Here is a 21,319-nt window from a genome sequence, read left to right as displayed (position 1 = left end):
TGGCAGAAAAGTTGGAATTTATTGCATAAAATTGTTTTCATTACAGATATGAAATGGTACTGTATGAGTTTACTGGCAGACTAAGGTCAGAAAAGTCTGCTGAAGATGCAGCAAAAATGGAGTACTGTAAGTCTAAACACATTAACAGACAGGATGTCATTACTACCTATGTTGATTGTCATTTAGCAGACTCGTTTGGTCCAAAGCAAGTTAGTACAAATTATAATACATGACCAAGAATAACTGCATCAAATATCCAACACAATCATTATAAACGTTTTTTTATTATTATTATTAATGCCAAGAACAATCTGCATACTTACAGAGGTTGCTTTGAAAAAGAATAATGCAAAAAAAAAAAAAAAAAACAGCGGGAAAACAATTGGAAGTTATAAATCAAAAGCAGTATTGACATTTTTGTTATTGTTGTTGCCCAAAAAAGATGCAACATATAAATTGAATCAACCAAATAGAGAGGGAGGAGTGGATTCTTGCCTAACAACTTACATTTATGAATGAACAATTTTCAAACTGATATACTGAATCTGTTTTGTTGTAGTAAAAAAAAAAAAAAAAAAATAGTGTTAATACGTATGTTGGATATCAGTTTTTTTGCATTTTATTTGCTCAAATCCTCCCAAGAAGATTGAAAAATGACAATCACATAAAACGTGTTAAATTGTCTCATCTTCCTCACAAAAAGTCAATTTTTTCTTAATTTTGTCAATATATTTAGAAAGCCTTAACAAGATTAGCATTTGTGTTATATTTTAAAAGACACCGCTCTATTAGTCGATACATGTTTATGAGGAAGAGACCAAACCAAATTCCAACTGATTTCATATGTAGCCATCCGTTTAATGGTAGATGCTGGAATAGTTTTTCTGTTAAGACAATTACGGACAAAGTGGTTATTTAGCTTGACATCAGTAACAGAGTTTCCTTGAACACTGGATTAAACAGATTATGAAGGAATATTCACTTTGTAGGAGTTAGAAATTAATTTAAAGAATCACAACTCAATGCACATATTTCACAGTAAAATTAACCATTATTAATATGAAAATATGAGGTGAAAAGAATTTAACTTCTAGTATATATTACCAGTCAAAAGTCACATTTTAACACTGAGATGGGTGCCCAAGCACTTTTCATAGTATATTGCCATATAGTGCACCAAATATTTGTGGGCAGGTGCATATTGCTGTAAGAGTAGCGCAGCCATGCCCCGCAATGCTCAAGTGTTTTAGTAGAAGATCATGCTTACATAAATGTCTTAAGGTATGATATGCTCTCCTTATTAGTTATGGTTATATCAAATTCAAAACAAATATTCAAGGCACATTCAGTTCAGTCTTTTGTCTGTAAAAACAGTTCTATGCTCCAGAATACAGCTCTTTTTCAGGTGCACTTAATTCCAGTGCACTTACAGCATATACTGGGTATAATATTACATTGAGTAGCTACATAGTAATACTACATTCTAACATTACATTGAATGTGCATGAAATACAGTAAATAGTCAATATGTTATCAAGACCACCTGATAGAATCTGGGTTATGTAGGTTGTGTAAATACTGTATATACAGTACAAGAGAGGCCTGTTATACACCTTGGAAATGGATAGAATCATTTTGGTCTGTGTGTTGTTAAACATGCATCTCACATAATCCTAGCAAATATTCAGCATCAATACAATTTTGTGCATGTTATACTTCTAGCAAAAGTGATGGTTCCTAATTTTAAACTCACGAAAGTCCAGTGGCTAACCCCTTTACATTGCTTGAGAAGCCAGAAGTTTAGGTTGCACTTCTGAAATGAATGTATACATAGGTATAACATGTTTTCCATGGAGTTCAAAAGCAGTGGAATCTCCCTGTTGCATATTATGATTAAGATGGAATACAAACAGTATGAATAACCTTATGTGTAATAATCAGTTTTTTTCAGAATTCATAAGATCAGTCATTTTCACTTTCTTCTTAGTACATCTTTTTAAAGCTCTGGATGTGCACACTAAGATTGCCTCATTCTTCACTGCATAATGCATCTTCCACTCGTTTCCTCCTCGTCTAGTTCTTGGTTCACTGCAGAACAAGTTGGCAATGATCAGATTTGGCACAGGCAATCATATTTTGCAGGTGTTTTGCATGCTTATGGGTGTTTCTTCAACGTTTGGCCCTTTCATGTCCCAGGGGTTGATTTTTATTAAAAGGAACCGGTTAAAAAATATGTCTCTTTGTTTTATGAAGGTCATATTAAAACTGACAGAACTTTTTACAGGCCTTCATCATTTATTTTTGGTACTTTTAAAAATGTCTTTTATGTATAGATTTTATTGTTTTAGCCTTGTCCCAGGCCCAGACTTTTATTATTAAAATATGAAAATCCATTATAAAAATTCTAATTATTACATTTTAAACTACACTTCCTGGCCAAAAAAAAAAAAGAAAAAAAAAAAGTCACCGTTTGGATTTAAATAAGCAGATACTTAAGAGCCTAAGATTGGATCAATATTGCAGTGATTAATATGTTTCAGCTGGCAACAATTCTTTTAACCCTAACTGATGCAGTGTGTAGCTTCTTATTTCTTAAACAACCATGTTAAAAGACGTATCCCGTGGTCGTGGAAAAGATTTGTTTCAGAAGGAGCAAATTATTGTCCTGCATCAAGCAAAGAAAACAATTAAGGAGATTGCTGAAATCACTGGAATTGGGTTTCGAACTGTCCAACACATTATTAAAACACGGAAGGATAGTGGTGAACCATCAACTTTGTGGAGGAAGTGGTCTGACTTTTTTTTTAATGATTGTGATCGGAGATCACTAAAACATTTGGTGAAGTCAAACTGAAAAAAATCGACAGTCGAACTCTTGGCTATGTTTAATAGTGAAAGTAAGAGCATTTCCACATGCACAATGCAACGAGAACTTACAGGATAGGGAATAAACAGCTATGTGGCCACAAGAAAGCCACTTATTAGTGAGGCTAATCGGAAAAAAACACTTCAATTTGCTAGGGAGCATAAAGATTGGACTGTGGATCAATGGAAAAAGGTCATGTGGTCAGACGAGTCCAGATTTACCCTATACCAAAGCAATGGGCGCGTCAGGGTAAGAAGGGAAGCGCATGAAGCGATGTACCAGTCATGCATAGTACCCACTGTACAAGCCTCTGGAGGCAGTGTTATGATCTGGGGTTGCTTCAGCTGGTCAGGTCTAGGCTCAGCAACTTTATGCGGCAATAAAATGAAGTCAGCTGACTACCTGAATGTACTGAATGACCAGGTTATCCCATCAATGGATTTTCTTTCTTCCCTGATGGCACTGGCATATTCCAGGATGACAATGCCAAGATTCATCAGACTCAAATTGTGAAAGAGTGGTTCAGGGAGCATGAGGAATCATTTTCACAAATTAACTGACCACCACAGAGTCCTGACATTAACCCCATTGAAAGTCTTTGGGATGTGCTGGAGAAGACTTTATGGAGCGGTTAGACTCTCCCGTCATCAATACCTGATCTTGGCCAAAAATGAATGCAACTCTGGACGAAAATAAATGTTGTGACATTGCATGAGGTTGTCGAAACAATGCAGTGACGAATGCATGCTGTAATCAAAGCTAAAGGCGGTCCAACAAAATATTAGAGTATGCAATTTTTTTTTTTTTTTTTGGCCAGGCAGTGTATGATAATCTAAACAAAGAGTGAAATAAACAAACCATTTCAGTATATACTGTGTGAAAATGACATTAAAAATAAAATAAATAAAAAAAATTACAACTGTCTATAATAAAGTTAATGTGCTTATTAGCCATGTTGTCTGTGTTTAGCATGCTTGAGATGAAATATGAGACAAGTGATGTTTGAAGAAAACAAATAAAAATCAAGGTAAATATCACTTGTGAGCAGAATATTTGTATTGGCCATCATTTTCAATCAAACTGTAATTTTGTCAGATTATGTACAAACTGAGGAAATATTATTTAATTGTATTTATTTAGGATACATAAGATTTTGGCTATGAAATTAGTGCAAGACAAAGGAGTTGGCCAGTTTCTTTCAAAAACGTAAAAATTCCCATCACCGTCATTTCCACCATGGAATACTGTTAAGCACAACTCAGAATATGAAATGTGGTGGACATGACACTGTGGTGAGAATTGCCATGACTTTCAGAAAATATGACAAAAAAATATTAACCTCCTGTGATGCATGTACTGTACATACACTCAGGGGTGGAAAGAGTACTGAAAAATCATACTCAAGTTAAAGTACAGTTACTTCCCAAAAAATGTAGTGTGAGTAGAGTAAAAGTACCTGTTCTAAAAACTACTCAATTAAGAGTAAAAGAGTAGCTCATGAGTAGTAATTATTGAGTACTGAGTTGCAAAAGCTATGCCACCTTATAATACACACAGTATGCTGCAATTTCAAAATGTGGCATTCATACTGTAATTCACATTCCCTTTTATGGCTGTTTGTCAGAAAGAATGAGAAATATAGCCTAGCCTTATCTAAATTGTATCTGCGTCCAAAAAAATAACAGGGAGACGTGTTTACAGAGATGAAAAAATGAAGAGGTTATTTTCAGTACTGATCACCATTTTAAATCATAATGTATGAAACAAATACATTAAAATCAGTTTATGTGTAGGGTCTAAATAGCCCTTAAAGGTTTAGTTCACTTAAAAATGAAAATTCTCTCATCATTTACTCACCCTCATGCCATCCCAGATGTGAATGACTTTGTTTTTTCTGCAGAACACAAACAAAGATTTTTAGAAGAATATTTCAGCTCTATAGGTCCATACAATGCAAATGAATGGTGGCCAGAACTTTTAAGATTCCAGTGGTTAAATCCATATCTTCAGAAGCGATATGATAGGTGTGGGTGAGAAACAATATTTAAGTCCTTTTTCACTGTTAGATGTGAAAGTGAAAATAAACAGGCACCACATGTGACTTTCAGACGTGAAAATGAAAGTGGAGATTTAGTGTAAAAATGGACTTAAATTTCTCACCCACACCTATCATATAGCTTCTCTAGAGATACATTTCATATGGATTACTTTCTTCTGGCCTTTATGTGATTTTTGGACCTTTAGATTTCTGGTCACCATTCACTTGCACTATATGGACCTGAAATATTCTTCTAAAATCTTTGTTTGTGTTCTGCAGAAGAAAGAAAGTCATACACATCTGTGATGGCATGAGGGTGAGTAAATGATGAGAAAATTTTCATTTATGGGTGAACTATCTCATTAATGCCCACAGAGCGAGTTATTTTTGCATACAAAATCTTTTTCAAAACAATGCAAAGACTGCAAAAAATTGTCACTTGTCACTTGGCATGCCACGTCCCACAGAACAGAGGATGTATAGAACAGGGGAAGGCAGAGTGTTTTGGCACAGGGGCCACATCAAGCTTCAAGTAGTATGGGCCACATTGTATTCCTTTTGAGATACAATGTTCCGCATTGATTTAGTTCTTGTATATTTTAAGCCAAGAAATAGTTGTGTTCTCATTTCTAATGCATGATGCACAATTTTCTGAAGTGTATTTGTGACTGGTGGAATATTCTGCCTGAAGTATTGCTCTACAAAGGTTGATACATTTCTATCAGGCATTAGAAAAACTTGATAAAGGCTGAGTATAATTATAAATGGTTTATTTTATCATCTCTACTTCACTGGTAATTTATTATTCAAATTAAAACTTTCTACATTAGGGGTTGTTATTATATATATATATATATATATATATATATATAATTAAAAATACTATTACTAAAAAAATTGTTGGATTGTAATACAGTTATAATTTGTAAAGCTACTAAAGTTATCCAGCACAGAGCAGAGTGTGGTTTTCTCATTTTCTTGTTATTGTTGTTTGATTAATAGCCTATTAATGACATAGACAATGGGCAGGTATATGAGCTTATAGTTACACTTCCAAGTCCTATATTTTGATATAAATTTCGCTTAATTGTTCTATGTTTTACGTTCACTAGACATATCTAACTGCGTTTACATTAACACCTGGCCAAAACAGGCATTTTGGTGGAATTTTGAAGTGTGTTTGACTCGGAACACACACGAATGTAAAGCACACACTCTTTAAGCCGCCTGTCAGTCAAAAAAGTGGCTAAAAAAGTGAAGAAATACAAAATCAATCTTTAAGATTTTTTGAGATCAACCAATGTTTGTCTTGCTGTCACGGTCAATGTAATTCACCCCTAGACTAGACGTAGAACAAGGGCTAAATGCAGAAAATTACTCACTTTATCATCAATATCAAGGATTTTCCCCTGATAAGTAGCGAACACAGACGGAGGGAACATAGAGCAGTAAAAGTAGTTACAGCACTTAAAATGTACTCAAGTATACCATTTTTAAACTACTTAAAAAAGTACAATTCCTGAGAAAATCTACTTAATTACAGTAACGAGTGTATTTGGAATTCGTTACTTTACAACCCAGCATACACTGTTGGACATTGGTAGACAAATAAAAAAAGCTAGCGAAAGTGTGACATTTTTTAACGAGACTTTACTTTCTGAAAGTCCACAGGGCTACAAGTGCCTAAAGTAGAAGAAACACCCTTATGTAGGATAAATATTCAGTTTGTTCACAAGTGAGAAAGATAGATGTTAAAATTTAATGAATGGTAAGGAATGTAAAACACTTACGTTTGACAGGTAAGAAAGGTTTCTGTCCATTCTCTGCCACCATTTCCTCTATTTTCTGCAAGAGTTCAGTCACCTGTGTCCTGTCCTGGTTGGCCTTTGTACAGTCCAGCACATGATAACAGTTCCAGCAATGTTTCATCAGTTTCAACAGCTCACCTCCATTCTGTTGGATATGATCCTCAATTGATGTGCCATACAGCCAATCACCACACGAGAACAGAACCAGCGTGTGTAGACATGCTTCCTCACTAAACATTTCCAAATGGCTCTTGAGGGCCTGTCTCTTTTTGGGAGTGAGAGTGGAGACCACAGGGATGACCAATAAGAGTGCATGTGGGCCGGGATGAAGAAGCCCCGCCCCTTGTCTGATTTCTTTTCGTACGTTGCTGGGTGTGCGTTGGACAGAAAACCAATCCCAACCTGGTGTGTCGACAATCGTGAGCCGTCGACCAGCTACAAATGCTTGGCGGCGGACAGACACCTCTGTGGGGCGTCCTGATTCAAATACACGACAGCCCAATAGAACATTACCTGCTGAGCTCTTACCAGCTCCACGCCAGCCAACTAACAGCAATCGTAACTCTGTTAAAAGAGAGAAAGTGGGAGATTGAGAAATGGAAATAATGTATATGATTAATATTTTCAGCCCTCTGATCCAGTTGTGCATATCTAAGGAGACAGTCTGCAATAGTACCAACAAACACGTAGCAGCAACCTGATAGAGCGCAACAGTGCCCATCCACTTTTTTAGCCATCTTGGTTCCGGAAGTGTTTTTTCCATCGGGATTTCATAAAAGTCATTATAAAAGAATTTTAAGCCATGAACCAAACCAACCAGCTCCGAGGAGGATCACAAAATTTCAAACTTTGATTTGAAGCCAAAAAAGTATTTAAAAATTGGACAAAACGACAAATAATTTCCTCACATCTGTAATGAGGACTACAATGCAATGCAACAATGTGAATTAATTGAATTAAAAATGATGGGAAAAATATAAAACTATTGATTTAAAGTAGTTGATTGAAAAAATATATTTTAATTATATTGCAAAAATATCAGAAATATATAAGTAGTTTGAGAGTGTAGGGAGACTGATTCGATTGTGTCATTCCAAGTGTTGGGCCTCATGTACTCACATAGAAGACAAAGGCAGGCCTAACACAGTCGTAAAAACATAACTCAAGCCCCCACCTTCTAAGTCGTAAATTTTACTGGTAAAAATCGCGCCAAAATCAAACAAAGGGAGTCCAAAACAGACTACAGATCCATGAAGCCTTGCTCACTAAAGGATCGAGCTCTCAACTCCTATTGGATGAGGCACACAACAGAACGTCCCTCAAACATGACATCATCAGGAGTTGAAATAATTCTGAAATGCATCCAGAATTCGCTTCCAGCGACTTCGTCCACCGAATATAGACGTAGCTTTTTTTGCTGCTCTCCGGTGCAACCTCGTGGCACAAGGAAGTAATGTCCGACTTGAAACTGTAGCCATACAATCTCCATCTCGCTGGACGAGTTGAGATTACTCTGTGTTCAACCGAACACTCTAATGGATCCGAAGGAGACCGCCGAGCAATTCGCATCTTCATCCGTTTGCCTACAGAAGTGAAGAGAGTAAAGATTTCTCTTCCATCTTCAATCAAGTCAACATTTCTGATTTCTCCGCCAGCCTGCTGAGAATCAACAGCGGTACCGCCTGCCGACAGAGCGAGGAAACGGCCTCCCGTCATCACCCGAGCCTCAAGGAACCGGGTCAAAGTTAAAGGACGGAGGAAAACACATTCTACCTGTGTCCTCATGCGATTCAAGTAAGAGGTTACGTCTGGGCAGAGATAGAATATTATAGCGTGTTATTCTTGTGTTTCAAGGTTTTTGCTTGTACAGTTTACGGACCGCCATGTCCGCTCATTATTAAAACACAGGGTATTAATTATCACAAATTTGTTTTGCTGTATTGTGGTCCAACCAAATTGGATTGTGCAATTTCGCCATCGCGGGTGAAACAGAAACTGAGTTCATCCATTAAAGAGTCAAATAATGCAGGACTTTTACGAGCCCCGCTCGTAAAACCGCGTCTCTGAGTGATGAACTCTCCCGCTATCGCGAAATTAGCTTTAGGGCTGTCACTTAATTGTCTCATCTCTCTCTCTCTCTCTCTCTTACTAATCACACACACACACACACACACACTGTCACACACACACTTTATGTGTTATAGGATTATTTTATTTCCATATCTAATCATATCACTGTTTAGTTTGTAGTTGTAAGTCGGAAGTTTATTGACTGCATTGTATTAATTATTAATTGATATTACTGCATAAATAAACTTTGTTTATTTTACAAAGAGAAGTGTTTTGGTTTGTTTTGGTTTTGCATACACCTGTGTCATGCTGACGGGATGTCAGTGCTTGGATTCAAACCTTCATTCATTGTTTTTTTTCCTGAAAATCGATATTCTTCGGATGCCGATTTTCCTAAGAAAACAATCTAATATTGAGACTGTTTTACTATTTGGTTATTAGTCCCTAATTCCAGGGTGGTGCCCCATCAATGTTAATCCTTATTAATATTCTATTGATTTTTGATAATTGACAATTATCTTTGATGATTGTTGAATTGAATGATCAATAAGCTAGTGTTAATTTTAATTAATGTTTCATCGATGTTAACAATTAATGATTATCTTTGATAATTGTTGATTTTAAAGGATTAAAAAAAGCTAACATTGATTCTCATCAATGTTCTTTTGATTTTAATAATTAGTAATTATCTTTGATAATTATTCATTATTGCTAATAACCAAACTTGCTCCTAAACGTAGCACACTACATTTACTGGAGCCTCATATGAGGTTTTAATGAGTTAGATCCAATTAATTAATTTAAATATTAATTAATAACTACAGAAATAATCATTAATTATTTCTGATAGTAACACTAATCTAAACAACCGGTAAAGCCTGACATAATAATTGGTGCCCTGTGTGAGGCATCCTACGTGCCAGTTCTGTCACAGTGTGTATGCATAAGAATCCAAAGTAATAATTTGAATCATTACTTCAAAGTTTGGTTCTGTTTGACAATTTACTTCTCAAAACTTGCCAAACATAAGCCAGTGTGGTGTGAAAGTGCTCTTAAGAGTGAATTAGGGGTTGGTAAATTTACTATAGTCTGCTTAAAATCTGCTGTTGTTATTATTTAACTCCTAACGCTTTCATCTAAATGTTACAGAGAGGTGCCAAGTCACTTCATTGACGTCCACCAAGGAGAGAACACAGTGAAATTAGCACATTACATAACATTAGACCGTAAGCCACAGGTCGAAGCCTCTCAACTGTGCTTTCATGTTAGCATTATATCAACTGTAAAACAACAAGCTGTCAGAGCCACTATCACAAGAATTTTTACGGCCTCAGTAAAATGAGTCACCAATCACCCTGCGTGACTGGAGCTGAAGCTCCACAGAGGTTAGTTGACCCAGCACTGCAAGATGTAGTTGCTGCTGTCCTTCGTCTCTCCATAGAGGAGAGAGATAACCTTAACGGCTACAATATTAGTCGTTGTGATGAAGCATTGCAGGAACTAGTTGATTATGTCAACAACCTGGTCGGGAAGCCAATGCGCACAGTCCTGGACCTTGTGGGCCAAATGTTCCTTCTTCATCACTGCAAAACCCAACTGCAAACCACCGAGCACCAGGCCCAGCTCGCCCAGCTGCAGAGCAGCTACCAAGCGGTGCAGAAGGAAAATCTCAGCCTGCACCAAGAAATTAGGTGCACCCAAGCTGAGAAAGTCCAGGCACAGAAAGATAATGCCCGGATGCAGGAGGAAAACGAAACCCTGCGCAGGCAGCTTCAAGCTGCCCAGCTAAAAGTAGAGTCAGCTGAAACACACAGCACAACATCTGACATAGAAGAGGGCCCCCCTTTTAGCGATACGCATTGGAATGTGCCCCTGAGAAACCCAGGAACACACGCTAGGAGCCGAGCTGCCCCTAGTGGTACAGTCTCTGACTTCGTCCTCCAAGACACCTTTCAAAATCCTCCAGCGGCCCGCCGGTTGGATGCAGGTGCCCCTCCTTATAGTTGCCCCCCCCAGTCAGTTTTCAGTCATGCCACCTTGCGTTTCAAACCGACTGATTCCACACCACGAAGGGGGACAATTATTTTCAAGCCCAGAGTGGTGTAAGCGGCTCAAAGATCCCATTAGCCAGGGAGCTATACGCACACGTCGACTGGACTCCTTCACCACCACGAAGGGGAGGAAGTCGTCCTCATCGCTATAGTGATCTGAGTGACTATGATGTTTCGGATGACTCGGACGACCCATGGTCATACCGACACCAAAGCTTGCGAATCCGATAACTCGAGTCCCTCGCAGGGGACATAGAACGCTTTGACCCAAGTAATCGAGATTCAAACCGACAATTATCTTAGGGAAATTGAGCACTGCCTGATTGACTTGCCTTACGCTTCATCGCGTAAAAAACTCAAGCTCATATGGAAGACCACAGTAAGGAGTGTCCATGTGTTCATGGAAACGCTACCGACTGGTACACGAAACTGCTACTCAGCTCTGTGTAAAGCCCTACGCGAGGAGTATTCGCTGAATATCAACGAAGCCTCCGCTACCATAGCTGCTTTCGCCATCACCCAGAAGAGGCACGAGCCTCCGCGTGAGTATTATAGACGCCTGAGAACCACGTACTTCCAAGGAAGTAACGCACCAGGCCTGGAGGAGGAACGAGCTTTCAAGTCTCTTTTCCTTCACAACCTCCACGAGTGCGTGCGATATGACGTCACGATGCACTGCAGAATGGGCAACCCCACCATGCAGGAAATCAGAAAGTACGTGCAACTGGCATGGGAGACATGCGTGCGCCCTGCCCGAGGGCACGAAGGCGACGCCAGAGCCCTGGGGATCCAAGCCTCATATGCAGACCTAGTGCTTGAAGGCAACGAAATGCCTCGTGTTAAGGTGAATGCTAGAACAGGACCCCAGAGGCGCCGATCACCCCGCCAGCAGGGTAGGCAACAGAACCAGGGGGTGGTGACCAGACACACCCCCAGGGTCACGGCAGGCCTAAACAACAAAATGTTCGCCGGCCAAAAAGAAATGCGCATTTCGAACGAAAACCCAAACAAGAAGGTGAGTGGGTAGGCAAGGTTTCAAATCCCCTCAGAGAACAAGATTTGAGAGAGGAAATGGAGGATATAAGGAGACGCTTGACTGAGTTAGTAACTAAGCTCGATGTGCTCCGTTGTTCACCAGGTCTGTCGACCTCCTCAAAGGAACACGGCACTGAAACCTTGTCAGTATGACTAGACGATGTACCCCCTCCCATTAACGCCAAAGTTTACTTTGTAGGTCGGGGAAAGGGGAACAGTGTCCAAGTTGCTCCCCAAAACATTCACTCCTAACATGCCACACCCTCCTTTTCTTACCTTCTTGGGCGATCTGTACCGTAAGGGCAACGCCTGACACATGGGTCATTCAGCTCCCATGCACTACTCAACACCGGTTCCGAAATAGTCTAATGGGTTCCAACACCTTCACAGAGGTGGCTAGAGCAAAGCTCTCCCTTGGCAAACCGTTATAGACAGAGACCTACAACGTAAGCATCACAAGCTACACGCAAGATAGGTCGTCTATCACAAAACGGGCCTGGATTGACACCTTTCAAGGGATGATGCTAACAGACCCTGTTTACATATGTCCCATTAATACGGAACCACTGTTAGTTGGCCAGGACCTACTGAACCGATTGGCTCTGCTCATTGACTGCCGTCCTGGACACATGTGGGCTCAGGTTGACATACCGAGACCACTTGGTCCAGAAAACAGTTCGCCAGCTTCAGATGCACACGTCGCCATCGTCCAAAAATCCAGCAGAGACGACGACTCCAATAAGAACAATTACAGGGCCTGGGTAAAACCCTTCAGGGTACTATAGTCACTGTAAATTTGCAATCCGTTCTTATCAATAACACTTTGCACGCTTTAGGGACTTTGTCAGAGAAAACAACTTATGCGTGTATCGTTAGAGATCTAATGCAGGACCTCCTCAGGGAAATTAGCTCCTCAGTCAACAGTCTGAGTGGTGGAAGGATTCCAGCTTACCTGGTCTCCCTAGACCTTGTCGAACAAATCCTTAGATCTGCTACTATCTCCGTTGTGCAACCTTCACAGATACACATGGCATATAGTTTTGGCATTGAAATTCCAATCCATGTAAATCCTCAGAACCTCAAAATAGGATTTATCCTCAATCTACCATCATAGGCAGAATATATATAGACTAAAATCTGTATTTAATGTTGGTTTTCAGAGAGGTAATGCACACATTCACCTCAAAACACCACCGACACTCGCCTACCATGATGAGGACCCCTCGCTCTACCTTATCCCTAATCTAAACATGTGTACCAAGACAAATGTTAGAGAGGTGACTAACTACCTCCCTGAACAAGTGTCATGGTAGCATGTCCATCAAAGATGAAGGAACAGAGACAAAGGTATAGCGAGCAGGCAGTCGCTGGCTCGTTAACACACCAGCCACCGAAGTCATACGACTGCCATGATACAGCCACTAAGCTAAGGCCACTAAACTAAGGCTACCAAACCAAACGGAGTTCTTAACAGTTCCCCAAAGAGCCATCATGCACATTGATGATATTGTCCTCCATCATCTCAACGTCGACAAAAATGACGCAGAAATTGAGATCATGGACGCATTTAGAGGTCACAGCCTCACCGTTGATGACACCCTTCAACAGCAGCTTCAGGCTGAAGGGATGGAATTAGTGAAGTTCAGTCTCAAACCGACTGGCTTGACCACTATATTTCATAGTCACATAAGCAGATCGTCATCTTACCGAGAACACCCTATCAGTTTGGTTGCCCTCTGGCTCCTCCTCAGTGGTTCGATCATCATCGCAATTATTGCACACGCCATGTACAGGTACATTCAACACCTACAGGCCAGACTGGACTCACTTCTCATACAGCCACGTTTTACACACCAGTCTGAGCCCATCCCACAGGTTAACCCAATCATTTCCAAGGATAAGCCATTTAACCTTTAACCCTCCTTTCCTCTAACATTTTGTTCCTAGTAACCAATGTCAGGTTCTACTTTGATTTTGTGTTATGACCAAAGAACAACAAAGGATTGTGTTATGGTTAATGCTGTGCCTTCCAATAACTTGAAATGTTTATGTGTGATGAATGTATTTTTAGAATTAGCTAGAAGTTCTATGCCCAGATGTGCCTCAATCTCTGTCCAGACGATAAAGCCTCTGTGAACTCTAATGAACTGTTTGGACTGTGCAACCATTTCTCTTTCCTATCAGGAATACATGGATGGCATAACCCACAGGTTACTGTGAACCGACAAGAACTGTTCGGCCCTTCAGTTGCTCTAAAGCTGCTGGACAACAACCAACTCTTCAGAACAAAGGGGGGAGTGTTGGGCCTCATGTATTCAGATAGAAGACAAAGGCAGGCCTAACACAGTCGTAAAAACGTAACTCAAGCCCCCACCTTCTAAGTCGTAAATTTTACTGATAAAAATCGCGCCAAAGGGAGTCCAAAACAGACTACAGATCCATGAAGCCTTGCTCACTAAAGGATCGAGCTCTCAACTCCTATTGGATGAGGCACACAACAGAACGTCCCTCAAACATGACATCATCAGGAGTTGAAATAATTCTGAAATGCGTCCAGAATTCGCTTCCAGTGACTTCGTCCACCGAATATAGACGTAGCTATTTTTGCTGCTCTTCGGTGCAACCTCGTGGCACAAGGAAGTAATGTCCGACTTGAAACTGTAGCCATACAATCTCCATCTCACTGGACGAGTTGAGATTACTCTGTGTTCAACCGAACACTCTAACGGATCCGAAGGAGACCGCCGAGCAATTCGCATCTTCATCCGTTTGCCTACAGAAGTGAAGAGATTAAAGATTTCTCTTCCATCTTCAATCAAGTCAACATTTCTGATTTCTCCACCAGCCCGCCGAGAATCAACAGCCGTACCGCCCGCCGACAATCAACAGCGGTACCGCCTGCCGACAGAGCGAGGAAACGGCCTCCCGTCATCACCCGAGCCTCAAGGAACCGGGTCAAAGTTAAAGGAAGGAGGAAAACACATTCTACCTGTGTCCTCATGCGATTCAAGTAAGAGGTTATGTCTGGGCAGAGATAGAATATTATAGTGTGTTATTCTTGTGTTTCAAGGTTTTTATTACGGACCGCCATGTCCGCTCATTATTAATACTCAGGGTATTAATTATCACAAATTTGTTTTGCTGTATTGTGGTCCAACCAAATTGGATTGTGCAATTTCGCCATCGCGGGTGAAACAGAAACTGAGTTCATCCATTAAAGAGTCAAATAACGCAGGACTTTTACGAGCCCCGCTCGTAAAACCGCGTCTCTGAGTGATGAACACAGCTGCTTTCTCTCCCGCTATCGCGAAATCAGCTTTAGGGCTGTCACTTAATCGTCTCATCTCTCCCTCTCTGTCTCTTACTAATCACACACACACACACACACACACACACACACACTGTCACATACACACCTTATGTGTTATAGGATTATTTTATTTCCATATCTAATCATATCACTGTTTAGTTTGTAGTTGTAAGTCGGAAGTTTATTGACTGCATTGTATTAATTATTAATTGATATTACTGCATAAATAAACTTTGTTTATTTTACAAAGAGAAGTGTTTTGGTTTGTTTTGGTTTTGCATACACCTGTGTCATGCTGACGGGATGTCAGTGCTTGGATTCAAACCTTCATTCATTGTTTTTTTTCCCGAAAATCGATATTCTTCGGATGCCGATTTTCCTAAGAAAACAATCTAATATTGAGACTGTTTTACTATTTGGTTATTAGTCCCTAATTCCAGGGTGGTGCCCCGTCAATGTTAATCCTTATTAATATTCTATTGATTTTTGATAATTGACAATTATCTTTGATGATTGTTGAATTTGAATGATCAATAAGCTAGTGTTAATTTTAATTAATGTTTCATCGATGTTAACAATTAACGATTATCTTTGATAATTGTTGATTTTAAAGGATTAAAAAAAGCTAACATTGATTCTCATCAATGTTCTATTGATTTTAATAATTAGTAATTATCTTTGATAATTATTCATTATTGCTAATAACCAAACTTGCTCCTAAACGTAGCACACTACATTTACTGGAGTCCCATATGAGGTTTTAATGAGTTAGATCCAATTAATTAATTTAAATATTAATTAATAATTACAGAAATAATTATTAATTATTTCTGATAGTAACACTGATCTAAACAACCAGTAAAGCCCAACACAAGGAAGTGGGTTATTGCTGCAGAGCTTGTTTGGCGCACTTTGTTTGGCTGTGATTATCCCTTCAGGATTTATGAGTAGTGTAGTTTCTCACCAAAAATTACCTATCAAACATGATTTTGAAGTTGAAATGATGGCCTAATCTCATGAAAATTACGTAACTGTGGCAACATTTTTGCAAAATAACATTACATGGTTCATTACACGTATCTCAGCATTTTGTCATGAGATGTCCACTGTGTGCCTCTAAAAGTGAGTTAAATTTAGATATAGATTCATTTATATTTACAGTTATGCATTTGGCAGATGCTTTTATCCAAAGCGACTTAAAGTGTATACCTTACATTCAAGGTAATGTGTATACTTTACATTCAACTTATACATTGTATCAGTTTGTGTGTTCCCTGGGAATCGAACCCATGATCTTGGCATTGCTAGCACCATGCTCTACCTCTAATGCTCAACAGAATTGTAGATTAACAAAATCTACCACCCTAACCTGAACCTTAAACCTAAACCTACCAACAGTGTCATAAAAAGTGTGACATTATTGAGCCTGAAATCACATCTGTTTTTGAAGTTTTAAATAAAAAAACTGTACGCTAAACCCAACACCTGAACCTAACCGATCGTGTCATAAATGCAAATGTGAGATGAAAATGCAATTGCTTAAGAAACCACACCATTTTGTGGTGCTCCTATGACACTTTTGGCTCACGTCAACTCATGCTTTACTGGACTTGTACCCTGGTTTTTCACATCAGTTGAGCTACCGTGCAACATAATCATGTGGGAATTAGCTTGTAATTGTAGATGGTTAGGTAATGCAAATGCATTCAAGCTCAGGTCAAGTCTCGAGCCCTCCGCCAGGGACAGCAAGCCACATATGTTTATTCTATCCTCACTGCAGGATTACATTAATTTACGAACTACTGAAACGTAGTAAGTAACTGATTTGGTTAGACTAGGTTGCAAAATAACGTGGACTGATGGCTTAAAAAAAACATATACCATTGATTAACAATCTCGGAGCTCATGGTCTTGAAAGGTTTATAAGTTATCATTGAAAATCTATTCCCTAAGGAAATAAATGAATAGGATTTCTACTTCCAGAACCAGACTGTTGCGCTCTACGGACAGAAACCAACCTCTTGGTGGAGATCTAAACATTGCTGGTGTCTTCTCCACTTCTGCGACTCCATCACCTTCTCTTTCCTCCTGAAACTCTTCATCCTCGAACATCAGGTTTGGCTTCTCCATCTCAAAGAACCAGCCCTGATTCTCCTGCACGATTTCCTCCACTTTCTGCAGAAGCTCGGCAACCTGAGTGCCGTTGTCCGAGCAGGTGTTATCCAAGGTGTGGTACCTGCAGCCACACCTTTCCACAAGCCTCTGCAGCGCCGCCCCTCCATCCACAATAAATTCCTCCACTCCCTTGTCCTGCGACAACTGGTCCAAACAGGTGAACAAAACCATGGTGTGCCTCCATATTCCTGCTCCCAGAGCCCTGACCCGACACCACAAACCTTGCCAGTGGTGCTCAGTGAACGGGGTTCCAATGGGAACCACCAGCAAAACTGCATGGGGACCAGGAGAGCATTGATCAGTAATGAATTGCTGGTTCTCTGAGTGCCCCTCGTCAGTTGTATCTCCAGTTTCCAGTTGCCATCCAGGGGTGTCAATGAGCAACAGTCTCCATTTGAGTATTTCTACACAGTGCTGATGTTGCTCTGTTTGGGAATGGTCAGGTGGGGTTTTCACTTGACTCAAGATGGTGTTCAATGTTGAGGTTTTACCGGAGCCTTGAAACCCCAGCAATAACAGGCGCCGTATGGGTAGGCAAGGTCCCTCTACTTTTAAAAAGTAGAGATGAAAGTTAAAACTATGTATATTTAACAGCAATGTACAGTCCAGTCAATGCAGATTATATCCACACTGCAAAATTTTCTTACTCAGTATCGTTGTCTTGTTTTCCAGTAATAATATCTAAACATCCTTAAAACAAGACACAAAAAAGAGGCAAAATTATGTAAGATATATAGTCTTGTTTTTTAGAGAAATATATCAGAATTTAGTGAGGTTTATGCTTAAAAAATATTTGCCAATGGGATAAGAAAAATAAACTTGTTTTCACTTACAATTAAGTGTTTTTTTTTTTTTTTTTATTATTCAGAAAAAAATCTTTTTTTTTCTTTTTTTTAACCCACTGGCAAATAGTTTTTTTTTCTTGTTTTAAGTATAAATCTCACTAAATTTTGTTAGATTTCTCTGAAAACAAGACTTAATAACTTTTCAAGTCAATTTATCTTGCTTAAAGGATGTTTAGATATTTTTCTCATCGTCTACACCCAGGGTTAATTTTCACAAATTTTAATTTTAGTCATATTTTTTTTGTCTTTTGATGAAATTGTCCTTTAAATTTAGACAATATTTCATCTTGCCATTTTCATTACTTTTAGTCCATTTTACTCTGACTAAAATGGTATATAATTTTAGTCAACAAAAATAACATATTTGAGTTCACTATAATGTACAAAATGACAAAAATATGTATCAGACTGTAACACAAAATATTCAAATATTTAAAAAAATCGTATAAACTACTTACAATTATTTAAACATGTATCAAATTTATTAAAGATTAATATGTTTAAAATGTAAGTGTGGAAATCCCTAACATACTGTACTATGACTAGATTATTTGAATCAATCTTTTCTAGATTCTTATTTTATTAAAATAAATAAATAAATAAAATACAGTATTAGTGCTTTGTCAATATCTTGCAGTATTATTTTTTTCTTGTCATATTTTCATCAGCAGTATGCATTAATTAAAACCTTTGATTTTGATCATGATTCGTCTTTTTCGTCTCGTCTTCTTTATCGTTGACAAAATCAAAAAACCCTTCCTCAATGGCTCTAGAATATAAAATTAATTCTGGTACTGTAACACATAGTTCTGCACTATATAATCATAAACAACATTCTTATGATCTCATTTTTAAAGGGAAACTATACTCCGAAATGAAAATGTTGTTATCATTTACTCACTGTCATATTGTGGAACACAAAAGGAGATGTTTGGCAGAATGACAGCCTCAGTCACCATTCACTTTCACTGTCTGGAAAAAGATGCAATGGAAGTGAATGGTGACTGAGGCTGTCATTCTGGCTAACATCTCCAGAATAAAGAATCTGAGATCAGACTCAATGACATATCTATAGATATCTACACCTTCATGTTATGATGCAAAACTCATCTAGATTCAGCTGAGAGATTCCTGTCTGCATTAGAAAGCCTCAGAGACCCAGGAAGCACATGAAATACAAAGGGGAAGTGATTCAGCTGTGTGTGAGTGTGCGGGAATTGGAAGAGTGTCTGACATACCAATGAGATGGATTGAAATGAATATTTAATGCCACTTACCAGCATTTAAATCAGAAGAGACTGTAGCCATCTTGTGTCTTGCTGGCGTTTGTCTCCTATTCTCGCACTTTCTCTCCTTCTCTCTCACTCTTTCTTTTTTGTCTTAGCGGCCAGTTGCCTGTGCTCAAAACATGGCTTACACCCCTCTTATCTCCCTCCTACTCTCTCTTTCTCTCCCTCTCCCACTGGCTTCCTGATAACACTACCCTCGCAATCCTTCTCTCTGCTTCTGTTCTGCTCTCTCTTTCTTTCATGAAATGATACAAGCAGATAGTGGGAGAGTGCTAGGAGACAGAGACACAATTAGGGAGCAGAGAAAGAGACATAAGAAAGAGAATTAAGAGTGACAGACAGATGAGGTGGCGTGTGATTATCATCGTAAGAGAGTTAGTGGGGTGAGTTCAGCTGAGTGATACCGTAAACAGCCGACCACAATTCTTCCAAGCACAATCTTACGGTGAATCAGAGGGAGATGGGACAGGGGCTTGTATGCATTTGTTGTGTATGCTGAGGTTAGGGGTGTTGCAAAGGCTGTCGTTAGACCAATGACAACATGGAAGTATCATAATCATTCCTGCCCACCTGAATCTGCAGTATGACCTATAAACATCCGCATTGAAACACTAGAGGGAGTAAACCCAAAGCAAAGGAATTTCCGGACTGTTGCAGATCCTTGCATCTGTTGAGATTGTTTTCTATCTATCTATCTATCTATCTGTCTGTCTGTCTGTCTGTCTGTCTATCTATCTATCATCTGTCTGTCTGTCTTTCTGAGCCCTAAATCCCTATCGAATTAGATTTTATCATTTTTTTCAGAGACCTTATGTAATATATATATATATATATATATATATATATATATATATATATATATATATAATACAGTAAATATATCATATACAATATAATATATACTGTCCAATATATATGTAGTGTGTCTTACGTCGAAATTTTATCTTACAATTTTTCTCAGTCGCTTTGGCCCATTTTTTGAAACAGTCTTAACATTCTCTAAACTGTAAGTGCAACCGTTTTATGGGACATCAAAACTCCACTGCATGTCTGCAAAATGTAGTAACTCACCCAAAACATTTAATTCATGCTTCAAAACCTAGTTATTGTGTCAGTAAATTGACCAATGCCACCAAAATGAAAATAAATTTTGTCATCATGTGAGCCGTACTGGTCAAATGTTTAGATGTGTTTTCACCATGGCAGTCAACCCTGGAAATGTTTGTTATATACAAATTTCATTTTTGCTCTACTATACAAGAATGTCAGTTTTGTCTAGCTGAATGCTATTATATCACTGAGCTTTTTAGATACTGATTTCAACAGTAGGTAAAAGTTTACTGGGAAAGTCAATACTGTACAATACTGTAGTACATAGAAAAAGGATATTCACACTTGTATGCAGTACATTTATTTTTGTAGCAATGTGTTACATGTAAACAGAAAATTCACATTTGCATGTCCATTTTTACACATTTCTTACATGTAAAGTCATATATAGTGAACAGAAAATTGCCACAAAATGACATCCATGCAAAAAACAAAACAAAAAACCCTGCAACAATGATAAAACCTGTGGTAGTTCTGTAAAAATCTATCAATTGTACCTCCTCACAGTACATGACACTACAAGTTCCCATCTTCTTGGTGGGCATCCTGTCGCTCTTGTTGGTCTGGCCAGAGATTTAGCAGACATCACAAACATGTCATAGATATTTATGGAATATACTACATGTATGTCTGACAGATTATGATAATTAAATGGATAATTTTGCATGCGGTGGCTCACACGATGAAAGAATGTTCAGAAGATGTGAAGAGTATGACAATTT

The 21,319-nt window shown here is 38.7% G+C and overlaps 1 protein-coding gene across 2 annotated transcripts; it reads right to left on the bottom strand.

Moving 5' to 3' along the window:
• Positions 1–69: 69 nt before the first annotated feature.
• On the bottom strand, positions 70–19,792 carry LOC127451403 (GTPase IMAP family member 8-like). Of its 2 annotated transcripts, none has more exons than XM_051716096.1 (4): positions 19,476–19,792; positions 17,197–17,901; positions 6,695–7,276; positions 70–2,088 (listed from the first exon to the last, which is right to left on the bottom strand). In XM_051716096.1, exons 1-4 carry the CDS (start codon positions 19,504–19,506, stop codon positions 2,036–2,038), a joined length of 1,371 nt encoding a protein of 456 aa, XP_051572056.1. In that variant the 5' UTR covers positions 19,507–19,792; the 3' UTR covers positions 70–2,035. The 2 variants fall into 2 exon arrangements, with proteins under 2 accessions (XP_051572056.1, XP_051572057.1); XM_051716097.1 differs by having other exon boundaries at positions 17,197–17,898.
• Between the last annotated feature and the right edge of the window lie 1,527 nt (positions 19,793–21,319).

Source organism: Myxocyprinus asiaticus, chromosome 14 (assembly GCF_019703515.2).
Source record: "Myxocyprinus asiaticus isolate MX2 ecotype Aquarium Trade chromosome 14, UBuf_Myxa_2, whole genome shotgun sequence".
Lineage (NCBI taxonomy): Eukaryota > Metazoa > Chordata > Actinopteri > Cypriniformes > Catostomidae > Myxocyprinus > Myxocyprinus asiaticus.
The sequence above is the reverse complement of the archived record's forward strand: the minus strand, read 5'-3'. Positions and strand labels throughout refer to the sequence as shown.